The 24187-nt window shown below is 38.4% G+C and overlaps 2 protein-coding genes across 2 annotated transcripts; both read left to right on the top strand.

Annotated features, from left to right (window-relative positions):
* Nucleotides 1-1433: 1433 nt before the first annotated feature.
* LOC139713850 (exostosin-like 3) lies at nucleotides 1434-2368 on the top strand. The gene is made up of 2 exons (XM_071625554.1): nucleotides 1434-1535; nucleotides 2159-2368. The coding sequence occupies exons 1-2, from the start codon at nucleotides 1434-1436 to the stop codon at nucleotides 2366-2368; spliced, it is 312 nt and encodes a 103-aa protein (XP_071481655.1).
* Nucleotides 2369-10284: 7916 nt separating this feature from the next.
* Nucleotides 10285-23051, top strand: LOC139713849 (elongator complex protein 6-like). The gene is made up of 7 exons (XM_071625553.1): nucleotides 10285-10353; nucleotides 14912-14993; nucleotides 15700-15770; nucleotides 16171-16304; nucleotides 17219-17382; nucleotides 21274-21431; nucleotides 21960-23051. Exons 1-7 carry the CDS (start codon nucleotides 10285-10287, stop codon nucleotides 22077-22079), a joined length of 798 nt encoding a protein of 265 aa, XP_071481654.1. The 3' UTR covers nucleotides 22080-23051.
* The last annotated feature ends 1136 nt before the right edge of the window (nucleotides 23052-24187 follow it).

The following is a 24187-nucleotide window of genomic DNA, read 5'->3' as shown; positions in this document are numbered from 1 at the left end:
CCATAGAAGTCATGCAGAAAGTATAGCACTAAATTCCAGTGGGGCATCAGGTGTATAAATTGCAATCACAGAGAAAAAAAGTCAATTTCAAGTCTAGCTCAAGATATTGACCCATGGAGATCTGTTAACTAATACCAAAATGTTGTGTATGACTGTGTAATGAAGATCGTCCCTGATAACCAGACAGCTCACCTAAGACTTCCACAACACAGCAACAACCAATGCATGCAAGTCTTGATTCTAAGTGCAGTAGCTTAATATATACCAGGTTAATGTAGCCTGTCTAGAGATCCTCATGGGAATAATGTCCATAAATTTGAATATGTCAGTGAGCTGGCATATTGTAACTCCTGAAACATAGTACCTATTTATTACAATTTAAAGAATGATGGGAAAAGATTACAGTCATGCGTACCCAAGTTTGAACTGTTAGATAACATTCCTCTTCTGTATAATTGTAAATTTTAGCAGTTCATGCAAAACAACTGTAGAACCTTGAAGAACAGACAATTACAGATGTGACAATAGCAAAGCATAAAGTAGGTTGTGTGATTACAGGTCAGGTGTAGAGGAAAGAATGAGTGTGTGATATGTGAGTCATGGCAGAGTGATAAGCAGTTAGAGTGCCTTCTCCTTCAAGTGCCTTCCTCAAGCAATGTTTACAGTCTATGTATCTGGGCCAGGCAGTATATCATGCACTTAAAGAGTGACAATGATGAGTGTTTAGTTTACTCGAAGCAGCTGGTTGGAATGTTAGGCATTGGTTCACCGTTACTTGGGGAAAGATTTATAATGACACCAGTGGATTCTAGCAGAACTCTGAATGATTCCATGTTGTAGCTTTCCTGAGGTCATGATCAGTAGTGGATCTTTCACCTATAGAGAAAAGTGGCCCCTCCTCACCTCAGCTGTGCAGTAGAGATATTTCGCTACATTAGAAAGAAATGTTAGAAAAAAATACCAGTGGCTTGTGTTCCTACTCGTAGGATAAGGTGAATTCTTTTTGAACTCCTTTGCAAGGATGGCCAGAAATGAATTCAAAAGTATAGGTGACACATTAGTAGTTACACAGTACTGATGGCCAGCTTTTCATTTGAGATGTGGAGGTAATATGCTAATTTCATATTATTCATGAAAACAAAAATGTATTCAATTTACGGCCATAAGTACTACTGCCATAACTAACTACAATCAATGTATAGTATAGCTGTGAGATGCTATATATGATATGATAGGAACTTTGACAATGTGGCAGATTATAGTATTCATGGATGATAATGAAACTGATCATGATAAAGTGATGATGAATAAATAAGTCATAGTAATTACAACTGCCATTATTGCAAGCATCACTAGGTACACCCATGCTGATGTTGTGAACTGTTGTTTTCCTCCCCAATCTACAGTACTACATGTATCTCTATTCCTACATGATGCCTCAACCAATCAGAGACAAGGTTGATGAGTATATGAACTGTGAGGACATCGCCATGAATTTCCTAGTGTCACATGTCACAAGGAAACCACCCATAAAGGTATGTTCACAGCCAGATTCCCATCCATTACCACAGCAAAGAGTTTCCTAATTTGACATCTAATAGATAAAATATGTTAATTTATCATATGTTGTATTTGACAATTAAATGATAACGACAGTGAAGTATATTAATAGCCCGAAAAGAAAAGTGAAAAATTAGCTGGTGATGGTGTATTAATTGTAATGTTCTGAATATTGCTGATAACACACTGCAGTTTGTCATTATTGGAATATGTGTGTCACAGAAAGTAACGAAACATTGAACATCCTGCAGTTAGCATTTCTGTCAGGTTTGAAACCATGGCACTCATCGGTGCAGTTATAGGCATTGATGTGTTCCCTAAAATCACATCACTTGGTCGAAAAATATTGACACAGTCTTCATTTATACATAACAGACTGGATTACATATATTTCATGCACTTGTCTTCATTATGCAGACCATTTGTGAGCAAATGATGAGTTATGATTATACATGTTGCATCAAAGCAAACCGATTTAACAATGCAACACTATATGTAACATTCCAAATAAATGGAAACTCTGGAATATTTAATTCCTGCTAAATGATTAAGATATTCTGTTGTCCTATTGGAAAACAATTACTGTTCTTTCTTTCAGGTCACTTCACGTTGGACATTCCGCTGTGCTGGCTGCCCCGAGGCACTCTCGATGGATGACTCCCATTTCCAGGAGCGCCACAAGTGTATCCAGTATTTCACCAAGGTGTATGGCTACACACCACTGCTCTACACCCAGTACCGTGTGGACTCGGTTCTCTTTAAGACTCGCATTCCGCATGACAAGCAAAAGTGCTTCAAGTTCATATGAAATCTGAACCCTTGTGTTCCCACTGTTCTGTCTGTCTCCTTGTACCTTGATTTAGATTTTAATTTCACTACACAGGATGGTCCAAGTAATGCTGATTTGTTTTAAGGTAGTGATGATTCATAATTTTGATTACCAGGTAATTCATTGCTACAGACCAATTACTTTACACAGGTCCACTTCTTCCTGTAAGAGTAGTATTTACGTCTGTTGGCTTTTTCAGACAGACACTTTGCATTACGGGAACAGTGTGCAGTCTATGCATTTATGTTGTGCTGTCAGGTGAGGGTGTGAACACACCATGCAACGAATGACAAGAGTGTGTTCAGCGCTGCAGCTGTCTCTCATAATGTACGTGTAATTGGCAAACGTACAACGATGGCATTGTTTGCATGGACTTTAATACATCTAATATTGTTCAGAACTGCTGTGGGCCAAACTGTTTATAATTTAGATGATATGGATCATGATTTAAGTGAGTTAAGATAGAAATCTGAAGTGAAATGACAACACACAATGCGTGGAGTCGGCATTTTAATGCAAAATTGCCAACATTCAGGCCCAGATTTACATACAACATTTGTATCATGTATGTGATTTCAAGTAAGTCCATGGACTGAAACAAGCATGAAATAGATGTACCTTGCCAATGTTCACGTCTGCATGAATTCATTATTTGCTGCAGGCAATATGTCACATGCATATACATAGTCAAAATTGCATGATCCACAGCCTACACTTTAACTCTAACAGTGATATTTCTGTTCTTACTAAAACTTGTCTTTATTTTCAGAAAATTCAGGTGTGTTTGCTACTGCAGTTGAGTAGCTGGGTGCACTGAATTCATTCAGAACCACAAATAAACCAACAGTAGCAATAAGGCAAACAAAATATTTGTGCACTACATTTGGTTGGATTTTTGGAATTACTGAATTTGATCCCTTTCATAAGTTTGTTTCCTGAAGCAAAATAAATCAGGAAAGGTGGAAATGCTAACAGAGAAAGGCTTTTACATACATTTATGTGTTGAGAATTTATTATTGAATATCTACTTGGTTAACTACCATATCACACTCTAGCAGTGACATCTTGAAGTGTTGCAATGTACTGAAGGGACCATGCACAAACTTTCTTGAGGTAAAACACTGAAAATGAAGTATGCTTGATCTCGAGTATTCATGTCTTAAAGAAAATCATATTAGAGAATGCAAATAAAAATCAGCTTAATTTTACCACATGTATCAAATTGATATCTTTATTTTCCCCTCAGATGACTATGGCTTTGCCATTACGACATCTGTTGTGATGATTATTATCATATGTGTGGATCATGAACAGTAGACCGTGTTGTAATGATTCAGTCTGTACAGTCTAGCCTTTATGCAATTTTGGGGATCATTTATGTAATGGGTTAATATTATGTTTATGCCTACATTGCTGCAGGCAGTATGTTTGGGGTTGTCTGTCTGTCCATCCATCTCACCCACTTCTTGTCACAGCCATTTAAGATAGTGCCATGGATTTTCCTAGTACGGGTCTAGGTATCGTGCATGAGGTGTAAATGTGCTAAATGGATTTGGGACAAAATCCACAATCATCAAAGGTCAGAAGTCACTGCACTGTGGCTAAATATCACATTTTTCAACAGAGATCATGTGTGAATGTCCATTAGTAACATTTGGTAGAAAGATATAAACCATTGTTTGCATAGAATGACAGTGATGGAAGGTAAAAAAGGATCAGATTCCTGTAGTTACCTAAAGCACCTACATTATGTACATGTATTTCTCTATGTGTCATTATTGTCAGCTACAATAGGCTTTGTAATTTTTTTCCCTGAAATTTGATTGTGCTCTTTGAGAGGATTGTTCCTTCCCGCTAAAGAGCAGCAAATTTTCATTAGATGCTTCTCTATCCCCTGTGATATTCATACAGTTGTGCCACTAAGGTGGGAGCAGCAAACATGGGCTATGAGTCATACCATGACACTATTACAGGATGGCGTTTTCTGCCTAGCCTGTTGTAAATACACAAATGTTCAAATAACACATCAGTACTTGGTCAATATGAGATGAATTATTTTTTCTCTTTCTCTTGCCAAATTACATGTATTGTTAAACATGGAGGGATAGTATATCATGATGGTGATGATATGTTAAGTTACATTGTACATGTGCAACTCTAGCATTGGAAGAAAACAGTGTGGTAATGATGTTTGTGATATTGCTAGTATTGATAATAGTGACAATGGAAGAGTATTGGAGGACATCTCTTCAATTTGATAATCACTACCAATTCATGTGTGCCTCTGATTTCAAGTAATATTTCAGCATTATTTTGCCAAGTTTAGGCAGTACTTTTTTGAAAGGAAATTTCCTAAAAGTATGATATTAAGAGTGATGGTATAGAATTGTCATGGTTACTAGGGTGATTATTCAAGCAATGACAGTAACAGCCATGACACTAGCCCCAGTCCCTGAATATTTATGTCACCTGTGGACTTCTTTCCCTTTAGAATGTAATTGTATGAAACCTTGCTGTATGCCCAATATTTGCAGCCTACTTTCAAATAACATCATTGCCTAAGCTTGCCTGATGTGAAGTCTCTTTTCAGACAGCCATAATGATTCCTAAATCATTGTTCATAACAATTCAACTGGGCAAGGATGTTCTGTGAGTGTTTTGGAGAAGAGATTATAATCTGCACATCTTTATGGTGCTTTATGTGATTTTGTGCGATGCAGATTTTGGACACATTCAAAGTAGTAAATCTCCTATCATGAAGGTGTGAGTCTCTAGTAATCTACATGTAGATAACAACCTTATTTGTCAGATGTAAATTACCTGTGTATTCTGAAGGCCACTCTCCTGGTCCTATAATTTCATGTACCACTGTATACATACTAGGTACATGGATACACACACACACATACATACATATACACTACAAATATACATGCATACATACATAATGCTCAATTATGAGGTATATACACATTCGTACATGCATCATCAAACTTCACACAATATTCATCCTTTGTATTCACTGTTGTTAAACATGTGTACAATGTACACATGTTAAAGGTAAAATAGTTACACAGAAATTACTGTCCACACAATTCAATTCAACATCAAACTTTTCTGATCTACTGCTGTGTCACAATCTCTATGGCTTTATTTATCAAATAGGTAACTTTTGAGGCATATACATGCAAGAGCATTGTCTAGTATATACAATAAAATGTACATGCATGCACCGTGGCAGAAATGAATGCAACGTCAAGGTAGGGACCATATGGTATATCCTCAATCATGTTTTAAAGGAATGGTACAGTATTGGCGGAGATGAGGATTTGGGCTTTTAACTTTTTTTTCGCGAGATACCAAGAAACCACTTATGAAATAATACAGAGCATACCATTCTAAGAGGAATTCAAAGTTTATCAGATGAAAATCGGTTTTGGAATGGCCGAGACATTAAAAAACAAAGTAAAACAAAGCGATCCTAGTAAAAGGTGGGTCCCACCTTTTATTACAATTGGTCTGTTGTGGATATCTCAGCCATTCCAAAAGCAATTTTCATCAAATAAACTTTGAATCCCTCTTCGAATTACATGCTCTTTCATATCTCACAAGAGGTTTCTCATGATCTCGTCAAAAAAAGTTAAAAACCCCAAGTTAGGTCTCAACCCAAACTATATGATCCCTTTGATTAAGAAGGTCACACCATTAAGATTTCAAATGCATCCACACAGTCATGCAACACTTTTTTGGACAATACCACAACACCATGACTGGCCAAACATGATTTGATAAACATGTCTGGGAAAGTCATGATTTCAATTTGTACTCACACTTGAAACAAAAATGGCAGGAGCTGCATGAAATGTGTGTAGGGCCATGCTTACAAAAGAGTTTTTAGTTCTACATGAAAGCTTACATAGTCAATTGTTAACAAAATAAATGCACTTTGGTACCTCCATATCACACAACATCAGAGACTCCAACCCCAAGCACCTTCTGATCTGGAGATTCTCCCGCCTGAAACCCCTAGCAAATCGGAGACTCCAACTTGATAGGCGCGAAGCGCACATTAAGAGTGCAAAGCGCGAAGTTCCTTGCAGCCGGGGTCCAGGGCCCGCTTAAGGGCCGTGGAAGCTCTAGGGTTCTAGATGCTCTCTCGTGGTATCTAAGGCTTATTTTTCAACGTACGATGATACTAATTAAAGTAAGAAATCATTACAGGCGAGAGACACAGAGCCAGGGCAGGAGAAATTGAATCTCAAGCGGGAGAACGGGAGATTTTGCAAAACTGGGCTTTCGGCGGGAGATCTCCCGTCGAAAATGGGAGAGTTTGAGCCTCTGCAACGTTGAGACACACTCTTCATACAAACACAAACACAAAAACATTTTGATTATGCTTGCATTTCCTGTCACAGCAACCTAATATGTTTGGACCAATGAGGGTGATCATTGTAAGTTGTTTTCCTGTTCTAGATACATTGTATCATGGGGTGGTGCAGATGACGCTGTGCTGTTGTTGGTTTTTTTTTTTCAATTTTTGTATCAGCTTTGTTTCTTTGTAATTTATTCATGATGTATGTTGTACTAAGATGTGATAAACGTATGGAATTAACATGCATCTCATAGCAGAAGCAGAAATCCAATTCCTCTGTATTTTTGAATGATAAATTTGTATATGGCACATATTTCTGTATTTATATGTCCTATATTGTGAATCATTAAAATGATTTACAACATACACAAATTAGAATTGTATTAAGTAATGTGTCTTAGGGGGTTAAGGTGGGTTTTCACTTGGATATTTCAAACTTAAATATTACCAAGCTTACTTTAGTATATGTAGTCCAGGTGAATAGATAAATTCAAAATATAACTTGTGATTTGTTACACATAAGGCTGATGTTAGTGTCACATATACACTTTCTTTTGAATAGTACATGTACAATGATTTAACAAACCTTTCATTTTCTGTATGCTCAACTTTCATTTTTTTTGGCATCAGTGCACAAGAAGCAGTTGATCTTTTTTTTTTTCTAAGGAGATAGCATAGTACTATTTTCTTTTTCACCACCATGTCAAGCCTTCAGCATATTACCAACAAGCAGACTTAACATTACATTGTACATTTACAGTGTGCAGGGTCATGTGTTGTGCATGTACTCCCTTGTTAATGCATTATGAAGCCGGTATTGCTTGAATTTGAGAGCAGTTGAATTTCTCATTTTGGTACCATGATCTTCTTTTCATTTGTGATTAAGTTTATACTTTCCATTGGGTTTGATCATTGTCTTGATTCATATGTCAAAAGGTGGTAGGGATATGAAATATATGTAATACTTGGGCAGATGATCTATGTAATTGTGATGAAGTTCTGATGAGATGTAGCAACAATTGTTCTCAAAACTGTCACAAATCAACGTCAGAAAAAGAAATGATGGTAGTGTGTATTGTTGAATGTATGGAATTATTGTGTCACTGTTTGCTTTGTCTATAGCTAAGTGTCATACCAAAGCATTTGTTTTATATGAATATATTTTGCTCAAGTCGAGTATTAAATGACATCAAATGTTATGAAGAGGATGATACATGACATGGCTGTCTCTCTTAACTTCTGTTGTCTGGTTCTCTGATTGTCACTTGGTATGTGGAGCAATCAGTTTGTCCGTATGTCTTATGTCTATATATAATATCCTGTTTGGTGTGTTTTTATATCTGTGCTAATACACAGTGTCTTTGAAGCATAGTGAAGCATGATCAGCTCAAAATTTTGGATAAATTGCAGCCCCATTTGCGGAATGAAAGGTTTGACAAAAGAGGAATTGTTTATTCCTCCCTAGAAATCTTTTGTCATAATTTTCTTTGTATGAAGAATTTGGGACAGAATGATGTGGAGATAGCATTTGGGCAGAGAAATAGTAGAATTCAGTTGCACAGCTTACCTAGACTCATTCATCTCTCCAATGCCTTATGACATCTTCAATCCATTACATTTGTACATTTAACATTCCTCCATTTACCCTACACCTACTAGGACATGATAGTTCCTCTTGTATGGTGCTTATGATACAATAACTTTGGATTGAGGGCAAGCTGTGCAGTGAGAAAGCAAGAAGTATTTAGTATTAATGACGTTAAATTGATCCCTATAAATACTGAATAGTAGTACTAATACTGAATCCTAAATACTGAAAGCATTGTAAATTCTGAATAAATACTGAATAGCATATATATATATATATATATATATATATATATACACATATATATATATATATATATATATACATATATAAGATATGAAGAGTTTGTTCGCAAAAACCAGTAAGTCCATTTTGACGATTTTGAAGTACGGTTTCTGTCAAAAAGTGCAAAATAATACCTTTTAAATGATATATTGGTCATTACATATATAGGTACATTTTTAAAGTTAGGGTCAAAAGAAGCAAAATTTTTCTAATTATTCTCTTTATTTTTCTTGACCTTTAATCGCAAATATCTCCATTTGGCAAATATGGACTTATCGGTTTTTGCGAACAAACTCTTCATATGTATATAATAAACATATAAAGATGATATATACAGCGAGTGAGAGAAAGGGATAAGAGGAAGAGGAGAGGGGAAGAAAGACAGGCAGATATATAAAAAAAAATGAAAGGGATAGGTAGAATAATGTCATAGCTGACAGAAAAAAAGAAAGACTGTTATGTTGTCCAATGCTTGAATTGTGGCATTGTGAAGAAAGGAAAGGAAAGAATTGATTCATTTTGTTTGACCCATTACTCAATGTACTTGTAACTCTTGTTTTTGGAAAATTCACTATTGCTATGCCTTAACAATTTAAAAGTATTATTCTTTTTTTTTTTTGAGGGGGCCTAACAAAAAAAAAACTGAAATCATTACATAGTACATCTTCTCCAAAATGATACATTATCTTTGATATAGTGTACAGGTATATTTTCTTGTTAAAGATATCAAAAGTTATCTCTTGATAGCTTTTTGGAAATAATATGTTTTTTTAAGTAAGACCTTACTTTGGACCAGCTCAGCAACCTGTCTTGGCATCCACTTAACATATTATGATGTTAAGACTTTATAAATCTTTGATTTAATCTGGATTAACTACTGGAGTATGTTTTCATTATTGTGACATATATAAAAAAAAAAGAAGAATATTTCCATACTGTGAAAGCAGGGGCGGATCCAGGAATTCCGTAAAGAGGGGGCGCATTTACAAAATTAAAGGGGGATGCACGCACCTCTCCCCCATTTTTTTTCTTTTTATTTCTTTTGTTTCAACAAAAAAATAAAGGGGGGGGGGGCGTGCGCCGGTTGCGGTCCTCCCTGGATCCGCCCCTGTGAAAGGGTCTCCATATTCAATGAAGATTTAAAAACCAAGGTAGTTTCTCCAGCTTGATATTGCCACTACTTGCCCAGCAATCTTTCAATTTAAATGGATAATCTTGTCTTCCACAGTATTTTCGTAAATTACTGAATATCATGAACGTCAGCTAAAACCAATCAATTTGACTTGAAGAATAGAGGAACAAACACAGTTTAAATTTGAGTGTCAGAGTCTGAAGGACGAAGAAAGCATTCACAAGGAAAGACCAGACGGCGCATCCACACAGCTTGAGGGCGCTGTATCATTGGCGAATATGGTCCATATTCATCACATAATATGCACATACGTACATCGGTCATCGTATACCTTTACGTTTCGGAGCAGAGATCGCGATCGACAAGCAGACAGACGGTGAAACCTGAACGAAAATCTGAACAAATAAACCTGCGTGGACTGTGTTGAAACATGTACGGTGACCTATAATATATACGACATCTTTAAAAAGAAATTATAAATCAGAGAAACCGTCTTGGTGTGAATAAAAAGCTGGACAATGTTTGATGAGCTCAATCTCCACCTCGGGTGCAGCTCCAGCAGCGGATCAACATCTGTCCCACCGAAGGTGAGGTGTCCTCACCGGTGCTTCCGGCCACCCGGCTAGAGGAGCCACCGTTCGCATTGCAGTTCCTCGTGCTTCGCGGAACGTTTGTAATGTGGAAGTTAGGCGTAACAGTAACACCTAACCTAACACTACTTGTTAGCTGAGAAGTACACTAAGCTTCATTTAGCAACTTTGTTGTCATTGTTTACATTCATACTTTACCAAGAAATTAGTTTCGGTTATCCAAGAATCAAGGTATTTTAAAGCCCCCAAACCCAGGATAGCCAGACTCTGAGCTGTCTAACAATAGATAGTGTCTGTCTGTCTGCTGATTTTATTGACAATAGACCCAGCCCATTCTAGTGCGCTCCTAGGTGCCCTGGCCCTGTACATTTCAACCGACCACCCTGACAATACGTATCAAGCGCACTTAAATGCGTTTTTTCGACAAGCTACTGTTTTTTTCTAGCCGTCATTTTTCCCCAATAATATTTGAATATATTTTGAATCCTTCGATATTACTTTTGAAGGACTGTTTGATGAATTTGAATTGATTTTCATTAGGAAACTTTTCATTGTAATTGAAATAAATTAGATGAGTCGGTTTGTTTTTGCACATTTATTTCTCATTTCTGCTTCAACTCGTACGGTCGTAGCGGGCGACAAAATAATTATGTCAAGAAATGTGTAAACGTGTGTGCACGATCGTACAAGCGGCGGAGTTTGAGAGAGCGGCATAATGACAGTTTTGCGGTCGAAATCGTCAAATTTATTACGGAAGGATACTCTAACGTTACATCTAACGAGTCAGCAAAGGTAGGCCTTGACCGAAAGATCGGTCTGTATCTGTCCGTCGGGGAATGTTCCGCGGAGACTGCGTCTGGCTTCACGGATCCCCTCCGTATACAGACCGAAGTCAATGATCCCAGCTCCTGTGTGGAGCAACGCGCACAGATCAAACGTTACGATAAACCAAATTTCAGACAGCTTTTTTACATTCAAACAAGTTTGACATGACATGACATATTATGCAGCAATATTTGGGGTTAATTTCTCACATTTTGCAATCGAAATACTCACAGTAACGCGGTTATAATGCAGAAATTTTATCCATATCGCAACATCGCCGTTCGCTAGCCGTAGGTCGCCATTTTGAATCTGTAAACCAATCACATGCGAGGTACTTTATTAAGTAAAAAAAGCACGTAGAAACTACCTCGCATGTGATTGGCTAATAGATTCATACTGTATGTTTCTGCAGTTTGAACGTGACGACGCGACGGGCTGGTTGATGTGTGTTTTGCGTTGAAAATTCGACCGAAATATTGGATTATTCATTAATCTGGTGAGTGTAGTCTATTCTTGAATAGTTGATTTAACTATTCAAGCTTAAATTTGCCGACCTAGGGCCGTGAATTAGACGCAATCGAGAAGGGTGAGGTACCTCACCCAATTTTCTTTAGAGACAGTGGTTAAGAACATCCACACAGCAATGGGTACTACAACCTTCCGTCTGTCTACGGCGGACAGCGTTAATGGCAAAATACAAAAGAGTCCTCCGGACAGACGGATATTTCTGTCTAAGGTAGGCCTAGTTATAACTGCGACCAGCAGCCCCAACGTACAACGTACAGTGTTGGGGCTGCGCCGTTTTGGCATCGATATTTTAATGTTGTACCAAACGGGTGCCGTTCCGGCGCTGTATTTCCTTAATTTTTCAACAAAAACTACTGGGAATACTTACATGGGTCGACTAAACCTAAATGATTCACATCGGCGACTGTTTGATGCATTTCATTGCTTATGATGCAGAAAATGCTGTCTTATAAGGCAAATATCTTCAGCTCACCGATGCTCACTAGAACTCACAATCACTTGCACATGCGCACACAATGCATTCAGTGCAGTGCATTGACAGCTGTATTACTCGCTACATGATGCATATTCACCGTGCGATGATGCATTATTCATATCCTTTTGCGTCCGTAACGTTGACGTCATTGTTTACGCATGCGTAGATGCGTACTGATGGATATACACGTTCAAAATAGCAGCAAAGCTCTCCACTAGGGCAGACCGCCTACTCCTAAAAAATGTGGAAAATTATGCAGTTTCCAGATAAATTGGTGAGAAGGACCAAGGCAATGGGGTAGTGTATATTTCATTTTATATTGTTACTGTGTTTATGATGGACATTTAGCCATGGTTTATTTGTGAAGTTGCCGTATATGTGGCAATAGGGAGTTGTTCGTGATTCTCACTTGAACGAAACTGCGGGGTAGCCGCCAGGACCCCGCCGCAGAGCGGCGGGTCTCCGGGGCTAGCCTAGTTATATGTAGTTACACGATAAATCTTATTCGATTTTGCTAAATTTCGGTAATTTAGAGGGAATACTTATTTATTTTCGCCTCATTTTACTCTGTAGTGTAGCCCAGTGAAGAATCGAACACCGTGGCGCGTAGTCCCATGCGTACATTTTCTTTCTGTACGCGCAATGCCATTATAGAGCGCGGTCGGTTGATATGGACCCGGTCGGTGTGTTGAACACCTACCATACAAGTATAGTACAAGAATTAAAGGGACTGTACAGTACTGGTTGAGACCTAATTTCAGGTTTCTAACATTTTTAGGTGAGATAATAAGAAATCTCATTCGAAATATGAAAGAGCATGCAATTCTATGAGAAATTCAATGTTTATTTGATAAAAATTGGTTTTGAAATGGCTGAGATATCCAAAAAAGATCGATTCTAATAAAGTGTGGGACCCACACTTTGTAACGATCGCTTTGTTTCACTTTGTTTTTGCATGTTTCAGTTATTACAAACCCGATTTTCATCAAATAAACTTTGAAATGCTCTTAAAATGGTATGCTCTGTGCTATATCATAAGTGTTTTCTGGTATCTTGCAAAAATTTAAAAGCCCAAATTCTCATCTCAACCAATACTGTACTATCCCTTTAAGGTGCTGTAATGTTACATGGTTTTCATGACCTCAATTAATTTATATTTTTGTTCGCATAATCAATGGCGTCACATGTTTCAGCTTCCCCACAGTGCAGTGATTTGAGATCTAACGTTAGATAGTCACAGTGTTATATCAGGGGGGCGTTTCATCAACGAGTTCGTCGGAGGTTTTCACCGACAAATTTGCTATCAGCCAATCAGACGCAAGGATTTCAGTAGCTTTTAACATTTGTCAGTGTAAATCACCGACAAAAAGTTTCATGAAACAGTCCCCTGGACGTTTCAATCACCCACTGTATACGCTGTTATTTTCGCGATTGATGAGGTCGCAGACATTTTCACGAGATGTTTTCGCAAATCGACGCTGATGCCTACGTTAATGCTCTGTTAACAAAGTGCATGGAGACAATTTCGCGCGTTGTTAAATTAGCAATCCAACTATGATTCGCGAAATTCAGAGGAGTGAAGGTTTCCATTAGTAGAGGGAGACAAACTGAAGAAACTCAAACCTGAGCCTTCACCCCTCTGAATAATATCTTTCTTTCAAAAGAATAGCTCTTTCGGATAATATGAAAAACTGAAGATTGACTTGGTTGACCTGTTTCACCTTTTTTGAGTCCACACAACAAGGGATGCGATTTTTTGTTGTTTAAGTTATGATGCACGGTCACATTTGAGAAACCTCCACTCACCAGCATGTCTATTCACAGAGTTATTTTGGATCCAGCAATTCTTTGTATTAAAAGTGATTTAAGTTCTCTCTAATTTGGCTTGTCAAAGGTCACCACCTTACCACTGTACTTCTGGGGCTGCCGCTAATTAAATAGTTCCTAAATGCTGTTATTACTGTCAGCAATGAGCAGTGGTTTGTGTCTTTTCACATTTTCCCTGTTTTGACTGACAAAGGCACTCCCTTGTTATAAATCGCCAAATACAGTATAAATACTGACTGCTTGTTTTGTGAAAGAACTACTAGACCAAGTGAAACTCTCAAACCCACATCTCTGAATGAAACTCCAATTTGCAATGTGTCTGACGTTTTGACTACAATTAGTGAGAGGCGTTGCTGTTAAGTGTGTATACACATGCGTGTAGTGCGGAATGAACATTACACAACACACGCACAAGTCTTCACACTTTACCATCCAGTTGAGATTTTGTTTGTGTTGTCCAGAATATGCTAAATACTGACTGTTTCTTTTTGTAGTTACCCGGTATTTATTTTCATTCAAAGCAAGTGACTTTTTTGTGAACAGTAATGGATTGTATCCTTTAGTCTATTTTATACTGTGATTATACAGTTATTCTGTGAGTTTACTGTATCTTGCATCAGAGATCCTTTTTTGTGTGTCATGCTTTATGGGACTTCAGACAAATACCACAACTGGGTTTCTACATCAGCACATGACTACAACTTCAAGTTCTGTGTTAGCTTGTAGACTATAAATAATTTATCCCTTGGAAAGACCATAGACAGAAAATGGACAAGATTTTGCTCAAATCCTCTTTTCCTCTCTGTTTTCTGTTACCAGGTACTCTTAATTTCTCTTGTGAGTTTAAGATATTATCTAAGACTTGTAAATAAAACTGAAAATTGTATTATTTCCTCCTAGGGGAACTTCTTTCTTGTGACAGAAGCAGATGATGCTGATGCAAGCTTCCTCATTCATCACTTCCTGTCATGGTATCTGAAGAGTAAGTTGTGGAGTCTGACATATTTCATACCAACTGATGTTCCTGTAATTTTCTTCCCTTCTCAGTGTAATTATTTATTTAAGAAAATATTGGTATCAAGTTTCAATGGATGACTTGATTACAGATGAAAAAGCTTGGCAAATTATCATAAGTGCCTGGGTATGTGGGGTTAAGGTGACTCTACATTGTACTATTGCAAGTAAATTTTGTGTTAAAATGGCAGATGTCAAAAATTGTGCTTCTGGAGTGCTTCATGTAGGATTGGAAATATGAGATTACCATTTGACTTTATTTTATCCTTCAGTGCCGGCAGCAGTATGATGTGGCGTTGCAGTGACAGAGTATCATGCAGAGAATGATTACAGATTAATTATAGCTGATGTATTTATATACTAGAGGAAGTATTGTAATGTGTATGTGACATGAATCAGACTATCGTCTCCATCAAGTTAATTGACAATACAAGGTAGACATTCAGAAGTTACTGAGCTTCATTTTTTTTTTTTAATATGAAAGACACCAAAAAATTTAAGTTCTGAGCAGGATGATTGGCTAGTACCAAGTAAACCAGTACACTTAAGCTCAGCCTATGAAAGTCATCTTTCTTTGCAGCCATAGGTATGGTATAAAACCATACCCAATGACTTCACAGAGATTGAACTTAGGTTCTTTCATATTTTTTTGTGTTTGCTTATTTTGTTTTAAGGTGGTTGTAAGGTGATATTTCTTGGCCTAGCACAGTCTTTTAGTCACTACAGTGCTGTCTCACAGAAACTAGTAAGTATGCTCCTCATCAAGATTGAAATCTATTGAGTGAACCTTTTCGAGATAGTTTTGAATATAAGAAAAAAAAAACCACATACCAATGAACAAAAACCAGACAAGAAGTGAAGAGAAGTGACATATTACATCCAATAGGATTGTGAGCATAGCTAGCCTGATACAGAGTCTTGCAGCTCTATAAAGATATCAGTAGATATTAGGAACTAAATTGCCTAGTTCATGATGAATCAAAACATACTTCTGAAACTTGTACATTTTATCATAAGAAATGACATATTTTTCAGCATAAGTTATTGACGAAGCTTTCATTGCTGTATGATAGTTATATACTGTATGAAGGAAAAAAATGTTTAAACCCTAAATTGATTGTTTGGATTTGTATTTCTGTCCATAGGGTGTAAATTTGCCAGCAGCCAAGACATCAGGCCAGCTTGAGTTTATCAGCGGCCTGCAGTACTGCATTCCCTTGGTGAAAGGAAGCCTATTGCAGGAAGAGAGGGAGGACTGTGTTCTACAGGACTGCATCAGGTCAGTTGGCAACCCTGAGGGAGGGTTTTCACTCATCCTTTCTGTGTGTGACAAGCCACACTCTATGGACCATGCTCACTTTCTTTATATCTATCAGGTGGACTTGTAAAGCAATAGGGCCATTCACACTTGTATTGAAATGTTATTTGTTTAAAACTGAGAGATTTGCTTGGAGTGTACTGTGTACGCTGAATACTTAGCAGGGTATCTATTTTCACAAATTTTACAAGTCGAGTGCCATTCGCAAATTTAAAAACACACAAAAATGTTAACTCTGATCCTGACTTGAATTGGTATGCACACGGTATGCATTTTTTAGTTTAGTACTTACTCCACAATTGTGAATTTTACTACTCTTAAAATTATTAGGAAGTCTCAATTCGAAAAAAAAAAAATTAGACTCACTAAGTACATGGTGTATACAGTATGTGTTACATTTTTAAAGTGTATGAACTCATAAATATATGCTAGCAAGGTTCATGAGTTGGAATCCAGTAGTTTGAAATCTACATTTTATTCATTTGCCTCCTATCATGTCCTGCTTGCAACTTTACATGCTGATACTAATTGGAATAAACATACACTAGTTATGTCTCGGGGCAATGCATCGTTATGGTAAAATGTGAACAGTGGAATTATGTATATACATATTTTTTTTCTTACATCTTGTGGTATTTACAGATGAGACTGACCCTAACAATTACTACTAGCATCCCAAAAGACTATTAAACCAGCATTGTTTGGTCTTTGGACTAGTCACTGAAAAGCAGGGTAATTGTTGTTGATCTGAAGCCTACCATGTGTTTCTTATAAAACCAGAGATGTAGTTTGAATATGCATCATTAGCAAAATGAGAAGGCAGTCCAGCAGTTTGCCATTAATTCTGCTTGTTATGGTATTCTCTTCAATGATAGGTCAGGGTCAATGAATCCTCTCTACAACATTCTGAGAGACAGCCTGACAAAAGAGACTGGTGCACAACCATATTCCAACGTTTTAGTGCTGATTGATGATATCAGCATCCTGCAGAGCTTGGGCTTGGACACCAGGCTGATCTCCGACTTCATACAATACTGTCATGCTTTGCTAGTGAAAGGAGATGAGGTAAGTAAGGTGATAAAATTCCGCAGCATGAAGGAGACAACTTTGGGGTGGGGTCCTCCATTGGTTAACAAATCCATGTGTTAGAATATAAAGTTTTGGTACCTCAAAAGTTTCCCTGAATTTCCTTGTCTTAGTTTGTGTGTCAGGTTAAAGTACCTTTCATATAACTAACACTGTGAGACTTACTCGCCCCAAAGTGCTCTCATGTCTTTGTATAGTAATCATGCAATCCAGAGCCGTTTACTAGTATGCGACGCCGTAGGGCGGCAAGGTAGTACACGTATTATACGAAACCATTATTATACAAATGATGCACAGGATAGAGTGCGTTAGTGTAGGCGTATAGTGCACTCGAGGGTATTTACAATTGTGAAACATGCTGCCTCGTGCATGTTGCACTACATTGTAAATACCCGAGAGTGAGCTACGCCTCCACTAACGCCACAAAATAATCCTGTGCATCATTTGTTTTATAAAATGGGTCGAAAATTCGAAAACTAACAGCATTTGTCAGTGTTTTTCACATACCTTTGTGGGTCAAGACGTCCGAGGATGTTCGTCCCAAACATTTACGCACGTCGCACTCGGAAATCCCGCACATGTAAGTACTGTACGTATAAGTGTATACGTACGCCACATGATTGTTGTGCACAAGAAAGGCCGGCTGGCAGCCCGAACGAGAAGTTGTTTACAGGATTGACAGCGCGTATGGTAGCGCGCGACGCACTTGTAACAACTGATTAAGTGCGCACTGCTAGTGTAAACATTGTGACGTCAGTGACTTTACGCTTTTTTGCAAGGCCGTGCATGATAGTAAAAATTAATGCATGCACACGTGACTCATTTCAGCGCTTCCAATTGGCTGCATTCTTGAACCCATTTTATAATATACAAATGATGCACAGGATAGAGTGTGTTAGTGTAGGCGTGGTGCACTCGAGGGTATTTACAATTGTGAAACATGCACGAGGCGAAGCCGAGTGCATGTTGCACTACATTGTAAATACGCCTCCACTAACGCCACAAAATAATCCTGTGCATCATTTGTTTTATAAAATGGGTCGAAAATTCGAAAACTAACATCATTTTCAGCGTATTTCACGTACCTTTGTGGGTCAAGACGTCCGAAGATGTTCGTCCCAAACATTTACGCACGTCGCACTCGCGGAAGTCCCGCACATACAGTATAAGTATAATGGGGGGTTGGGTTTCCGGACACTTAAGTTTCCGCATGAAAACTTACTTATTTTACATAGAATATGCACCCTTTACCTTAAAGACTTGATATAGACTCCTCATATAGGCCTACTAGACAACATACTCTGAAAACGGCGTGAGAATTAACCTGCTAAATCGTTGGATTTGCTCTTCAAAATGACTCCATGTACGCGTCCGGTCCCATAACGCTTGGTCTACTGTACTGTACAAAGTGCACCTTAGTAGAGTATACGTACGTACGCCACACATGTTATGCACAAGGGAAGACAGGCCGGCCGGCCGGTGCAGCCCGAACTAGAAGTTGTTTACAGGATTGACAGCGCGTATGCATGCAATTCATCAAAGGAGCCGCCGCGCGCACAGACGATCGGCAATCTACCATAGGATTACAGGCAGTGCAATTGTACTGAAGTAAAGGAAGGAGGTGTGTCTCATTTCAGCGCTTCCTATTGGCTACATTCTTGAACCCATTTTATAATATACAAATGATGCACAGGATAGAGTGCATTAGTGAAGGCGTATAGCGCACTCGAGGGTATTTACAATTGTGAAACATGCACGAGGCGAAGCCGAGTGCATGTTGCACTACATTGTAAATACCCGAGAGTGAGATACGCCTCCACTAACGCCACGAAATAATCCTGTGCATCATTTGTTTTATAAAATGAGTCGAAAATTTGAAAACTAACAGCATTTTTCAGCGTTTTTCACGTACCTTTGTGGGTCAAGACGTCCGAAGATGTTCGTCCCAAACATTTACGCACGTCGCACTCAGAAATCCCGCACATACAGTATAAGTATGATGGGAGGTTGGGTTTCCGGACACTTAAGTTCCCGCATGAAAACTTACTTATTTTACATAGAATATGCACCCTTTAACCTTAAAGACTTGATATAGACTCCTCATATAGGCCTACTAGACAACATACTCTGAAATCGGCGTGAGAATTAACCTGCTAAATCGTTGGATTTGCCCTTCAAAGTGACTCCATGTACGCGTCCAGTCCCACAACGCTTGGTCTACTGTACTGTGCAAAGTGTACATATAAGAGTATACGTTGTACGTACGCCACACATGTTATGCACAAGGGAAGAAAGGCCGGCCGGCCGGCAGCCCGAACTAGAAGTTGTTTACAGGATTAACAGCGCGTACTGTATGCATGCAATTCAAAGGAGCCGCCGCGCACACAGACGATCGGCAATAGGATTTAACACGCAGTGCGATGGGACTAGAATAACCAAAGCACACGTGACTCATTTCAGCGCTTCCTATTGGCTACATTCTTGAACCCATTTTATAATGCATGATAACTGCGACCAGCAGCGTGCAGCCCCATACGCATAGCTATTAAGTGCGACCAGCAGCCCCATACGCATAGCTAAATGGGGCTTCGCATTGTAGCATTCAGGATCATGACAGATATAGTATCGCGGGTAAATATCAACTTAAAATCCAAAAATTTCTTCAATATGAAGACTTACCAGTTAAGTTGAAGTATTGAAAACAGGCTTCGGGTAACGTTTGGTTTTTACCAATAGTCCCTTTCTGTTCGAATTGATGACTGAATGTGACTCGGTCGAGAGGACCTTGGAAGAGCTACACTGAATTGATGGCCAGCGCATGCGCACACAGACATCTTATCCGTTCATGGATTTGAAATTTGTGCGCATGTGATGACTGTGTGCGCATGCGCTGGCCATAGTATGCAGTGTATGTAGCTCTCCCAAGGTCCTCTCGACCGAGTCACATTCAGTCATCAATTCGAACAGAAAGGGACTATTGGCAGAACCAAACGTTGCTCGAAGCCTGTTTTCAATACTTCAACTTAATTGGTAAGTCTTCAAATTGAAGAAATTTTTGGATTTTAAGATGATATTTACCCGCGATACTAAATCTGTCATGATCCTGAATGCTACGATGCGAAGTCCCATTACGCCATGCGTATGGGGCTGCTGGTCGCAGTTAATTGCATGCATACTAAGACATGAGAGCACTTTGGGGCGAGTAAGTCTCACAGTGTTAGTTATATGAAATGTACTTTAACCTGAAACACAAACTAAGACAAGGAAATTCAGGGAAACTTTTGAGGTACCAAAACTTTATATTATCTTTAATAGACATATTTGCCTTTCCCTATTTCATTGAATTCAAGCATCTCTAAAACAATACCTGGTAGATCTGAACCCTTTTGTGACTCAGTATTAAAATATTGTGACAACTGAGTATCACAGTCCCGTTATGTAGCTCTGTGTGACAGGTTGATAGGAGTACCGGTAGATACATCTACATTCAATATGTAGAATTTGATATTTCTCAAGGAAACAAGAGGTTGTACTGTTTGTTTGGAAACCAAAAAGACAATTTCACTCAAATATTTACTATTTCTTGAGAAAAGATTTGCTGTTGATTAGGTACAATTCTATAAATGATAACTATGTTATTGTTTTATGCAAGAATTCTTTTTGATACATTTGACTGTCAGTGGGAGTGCTGTATAATTAACCTGTCATCTTACATTTCAAAGTTCATGATGATGCAAATAGCTGATTGTCTATGAGACATTGTTATATTATAGCCAAAGTGGTTTCTTCTATCCACATGGTAATCCTATGTGGGTTTTTTTTTTTTTTACGTTCTCATTGTAACAGTGGCAAGGGTGTCTTGTCACTCTGCTGCACTGTGATACAGGTCAGGATGAGGATGAAGAGATGCTGTATCTTAGCAACCGCCTCCAGCATACCTGCAGCTGCCATCTGAGAGTGGAGGGGCTCTCAAGTGGCTTCTGTAAAGATGTTCATGGTCAGGTTAGCAGTGACTGGGTTCTTTGTCATATATTGTTTGGCACATATAATTGAATATTATTTTGTTGTGGGCATACAGAAGCAAACATAATCTTACTTTAATATTAAGGAGATAGTTTAATTAAATAATCTGTACTAGAATCTTCCGTCATTTCACACGAATTATTCTCGGCATCTGGGAGAATTATTGATTCACAGTACTTGTTTGTTGTGAAAGTCGTGGCCATTTGTTGTCTCAAACCAACCCAAATTAGGATGTAAGAACTCAAACACTAAGGCACAATTGAAGGTTGCATAAATGATATTTGCTTATTTTTGTACATTACTGTGTTATCATTCCAGCTCTATAAAAATTGTCAAACAACTACAGAATATTTTTGTGCAGATGGGATGGAACCATCAAGGAAATCCCTGCAGATAATGTATTCAATAAGTCACAAATTTGGTTTCTGTCTAGCCTCAAAGCTACTCTGGCTTAATTCACATCTTTTGTCTTTCTTCTGGTTTTGCTCGTTTGTTTTTAATTTGCAGTTGACAATAGTTCAGAAGTTGGACCATGATCCTGCAGAGTCAAGGAAATTGCTTCAGTTCAAAGTCACCGACAAGAATGTGTCTTTCTTTGCTGCTGGCACTTCATCAGCAGTCCTTTGATGGGGGAGCTCAGGGGAGGTTGCTATCACAATATCGGGCAAGCTGTCCCTGCATCTAGAGTTATTCCTGCTGGCAGGATGACTGTGATGATGGAAGAGCACCAGTATCTCTGTAACAGGTCAAGATAAAGTCATCTAAACAAAGAGTTTTGTTTAAGATCAGGCTTAACTGTTTGTATGGCATGCCTTCTTCTTCTGTTACATGTGTCATATCTCCTCAGTTCATAATAACTGTTTGCCTGAACAGCCAAGCTCCATTCTACTTACATAAACAGAGAGTTCTACTTTTTGTTCAAGATGACTGAAATGAACGGAATAGCTTTGGGAAAAAAAAAAGGATTAAAGTCAGAGTTTCATTAGTAGTCTCTTCTGAAGTACCACAAGGATTGCATGTCAACAAACCATGACATTCAGCTTTATCCAAGCAGGCAAGCTAAAGAAAATGGCAGAGGTTCCTCATCACTTGGGAAGGCAATATGAGTCACCTTAAGAATTAGATTGATGGTGAATTGTGCATTGCCAGGGCCATGGTAACGTGCCTAAATGAAGAAGGGAATATGTCCCCATTGGATCTCAATAAGACAGAGCTATGTGAAAGAAGAAGAGTGTACCAACATTCTCCACAGTGACTACTGTGCTCACTGCTGTTCCAAAAAGCTGTGTTGAAGAAATATGGATGTTTGATGTAACCCCATTTGTGACCCTCACGGTGTCACAGTGTACTAATAGAGAAATATTGACTCCTTTATGAAAGAAATATATTGTAAATTATTGATCCAACTGAGATGATCCTCATACACCTGCCTTGTCTTAAACCTGTCTCACACTGTGCAATTTTGTCAAGCGCTAACTGCGTTTCAACTCAGCTCTGCGATATTGTGCACCATTGCTCTCCATGGCAGGATGCAGGCGCGGTGGAGCACCCGAATTATCTCGCAGAAATCCATCGGCAGCCGAGCCTCATTTGCATAAAATAAACAACATGTACTCGCGTAGTTGTGAAAAAGTAAACAACTTCTCAAGCTAATAACAAGTTATTAAAGGAAACCTATTTTCCGATTAAAATTGAGTTAGTTTGAATTTGAAAACATGTCCAAATATGCACATATAACATATTAAAGGATTTGACAATGATAAAATGTGAAATTTTAGCGAAAACCTGGCGAGCAAAATTACCAAAAATATGCCTCTAAATCATCCTAAAATTCACAAAGTGTGATTGCGGAACCAAAGCGCCATTCGAACAAAGTACACTGAAATTTATTTATCTGCTTGCATTTTAAATTTCATACCGTAATATTCCCGGCCATGGTTGTGTCAGAAAAAAACAGAAGGTGATGTAAAAAAAAACACGAACGCAAAGCGTACAGGTCGGTCCCATGTATATATAATCGCGTCACTGTAGCGTTGCATGTCACAGCACACACATCGCATTGCTGCATGCAGCGTGTGCGGCAGCAGCTCAGCAGTCACCGCCGTGCGACACTCAGCCACCGCACTTTCATTTGATTGAATAAATGTAATTTCTCACCTTCTACGAAGGAGATATTTTAACAGAAACAAAAACACGAGAAAGTAGAAAAATGCAGACTGAACTGAGCTGACATGTTAATTTAAAAACTGAGAACTGTGTTGTGAGACAGTATAGATCTAAATGCAAAAAATCTACTCCTGTGTCACATGCATGTGTGAGGAAGAAGAAAATATGGCCTAGGGAAGGGGGAGGGGGAGGAGGAAAAACTATTTATTCATAAATATTCGATGACACAGAAAATCCAATTTTTTTCGTTTTTTTTATTTCATTTATATGATTATTATTTTAATTATTTATTTGATTTTTTGCTTACCTTCTACTGGGTGGATGGCATAGTTGGACGAAAGCGGATGGGGGGTTTATGGAAATCTGAATTATTTTCAGCAGCCACGAAAAAAAAAATCAGCATCCCCCCTCTCCCCACACACACACACTTTTCAGCGCTGGTGGGGAAGAAAACTTTTTTGGTAGGAGACCAACAGGTTGGTCCCCACCTTCAAATTCATTCCGCCACCCCTGCCTTATCCTTACCATACTACAATGCCTGGGTCATTTGACGAATTGGGGGGGGGGGA

Source organism: Diadema antillarum, unplaced genomic scaffold, assembly GCF_040938485.1.
Source record: "Diadema antillarum isolate AM-2024a unplaced genomic scaffold, OU_Dant_1.0 seq00002076_RagTag, whole genome shotgun sequence".
Taxonomy (NCBI): domain Eukaryota; kingdom Metazoa; phylum Echinodermata; class Echinoidea; order Diadematoida; family Diadematidae; genus Diadema; species Diadema antillarum.
Note: the sequence above shows the minus strand (reverse complement) of the source record. Positions and strands in the feature narration are given on the sequence as shown.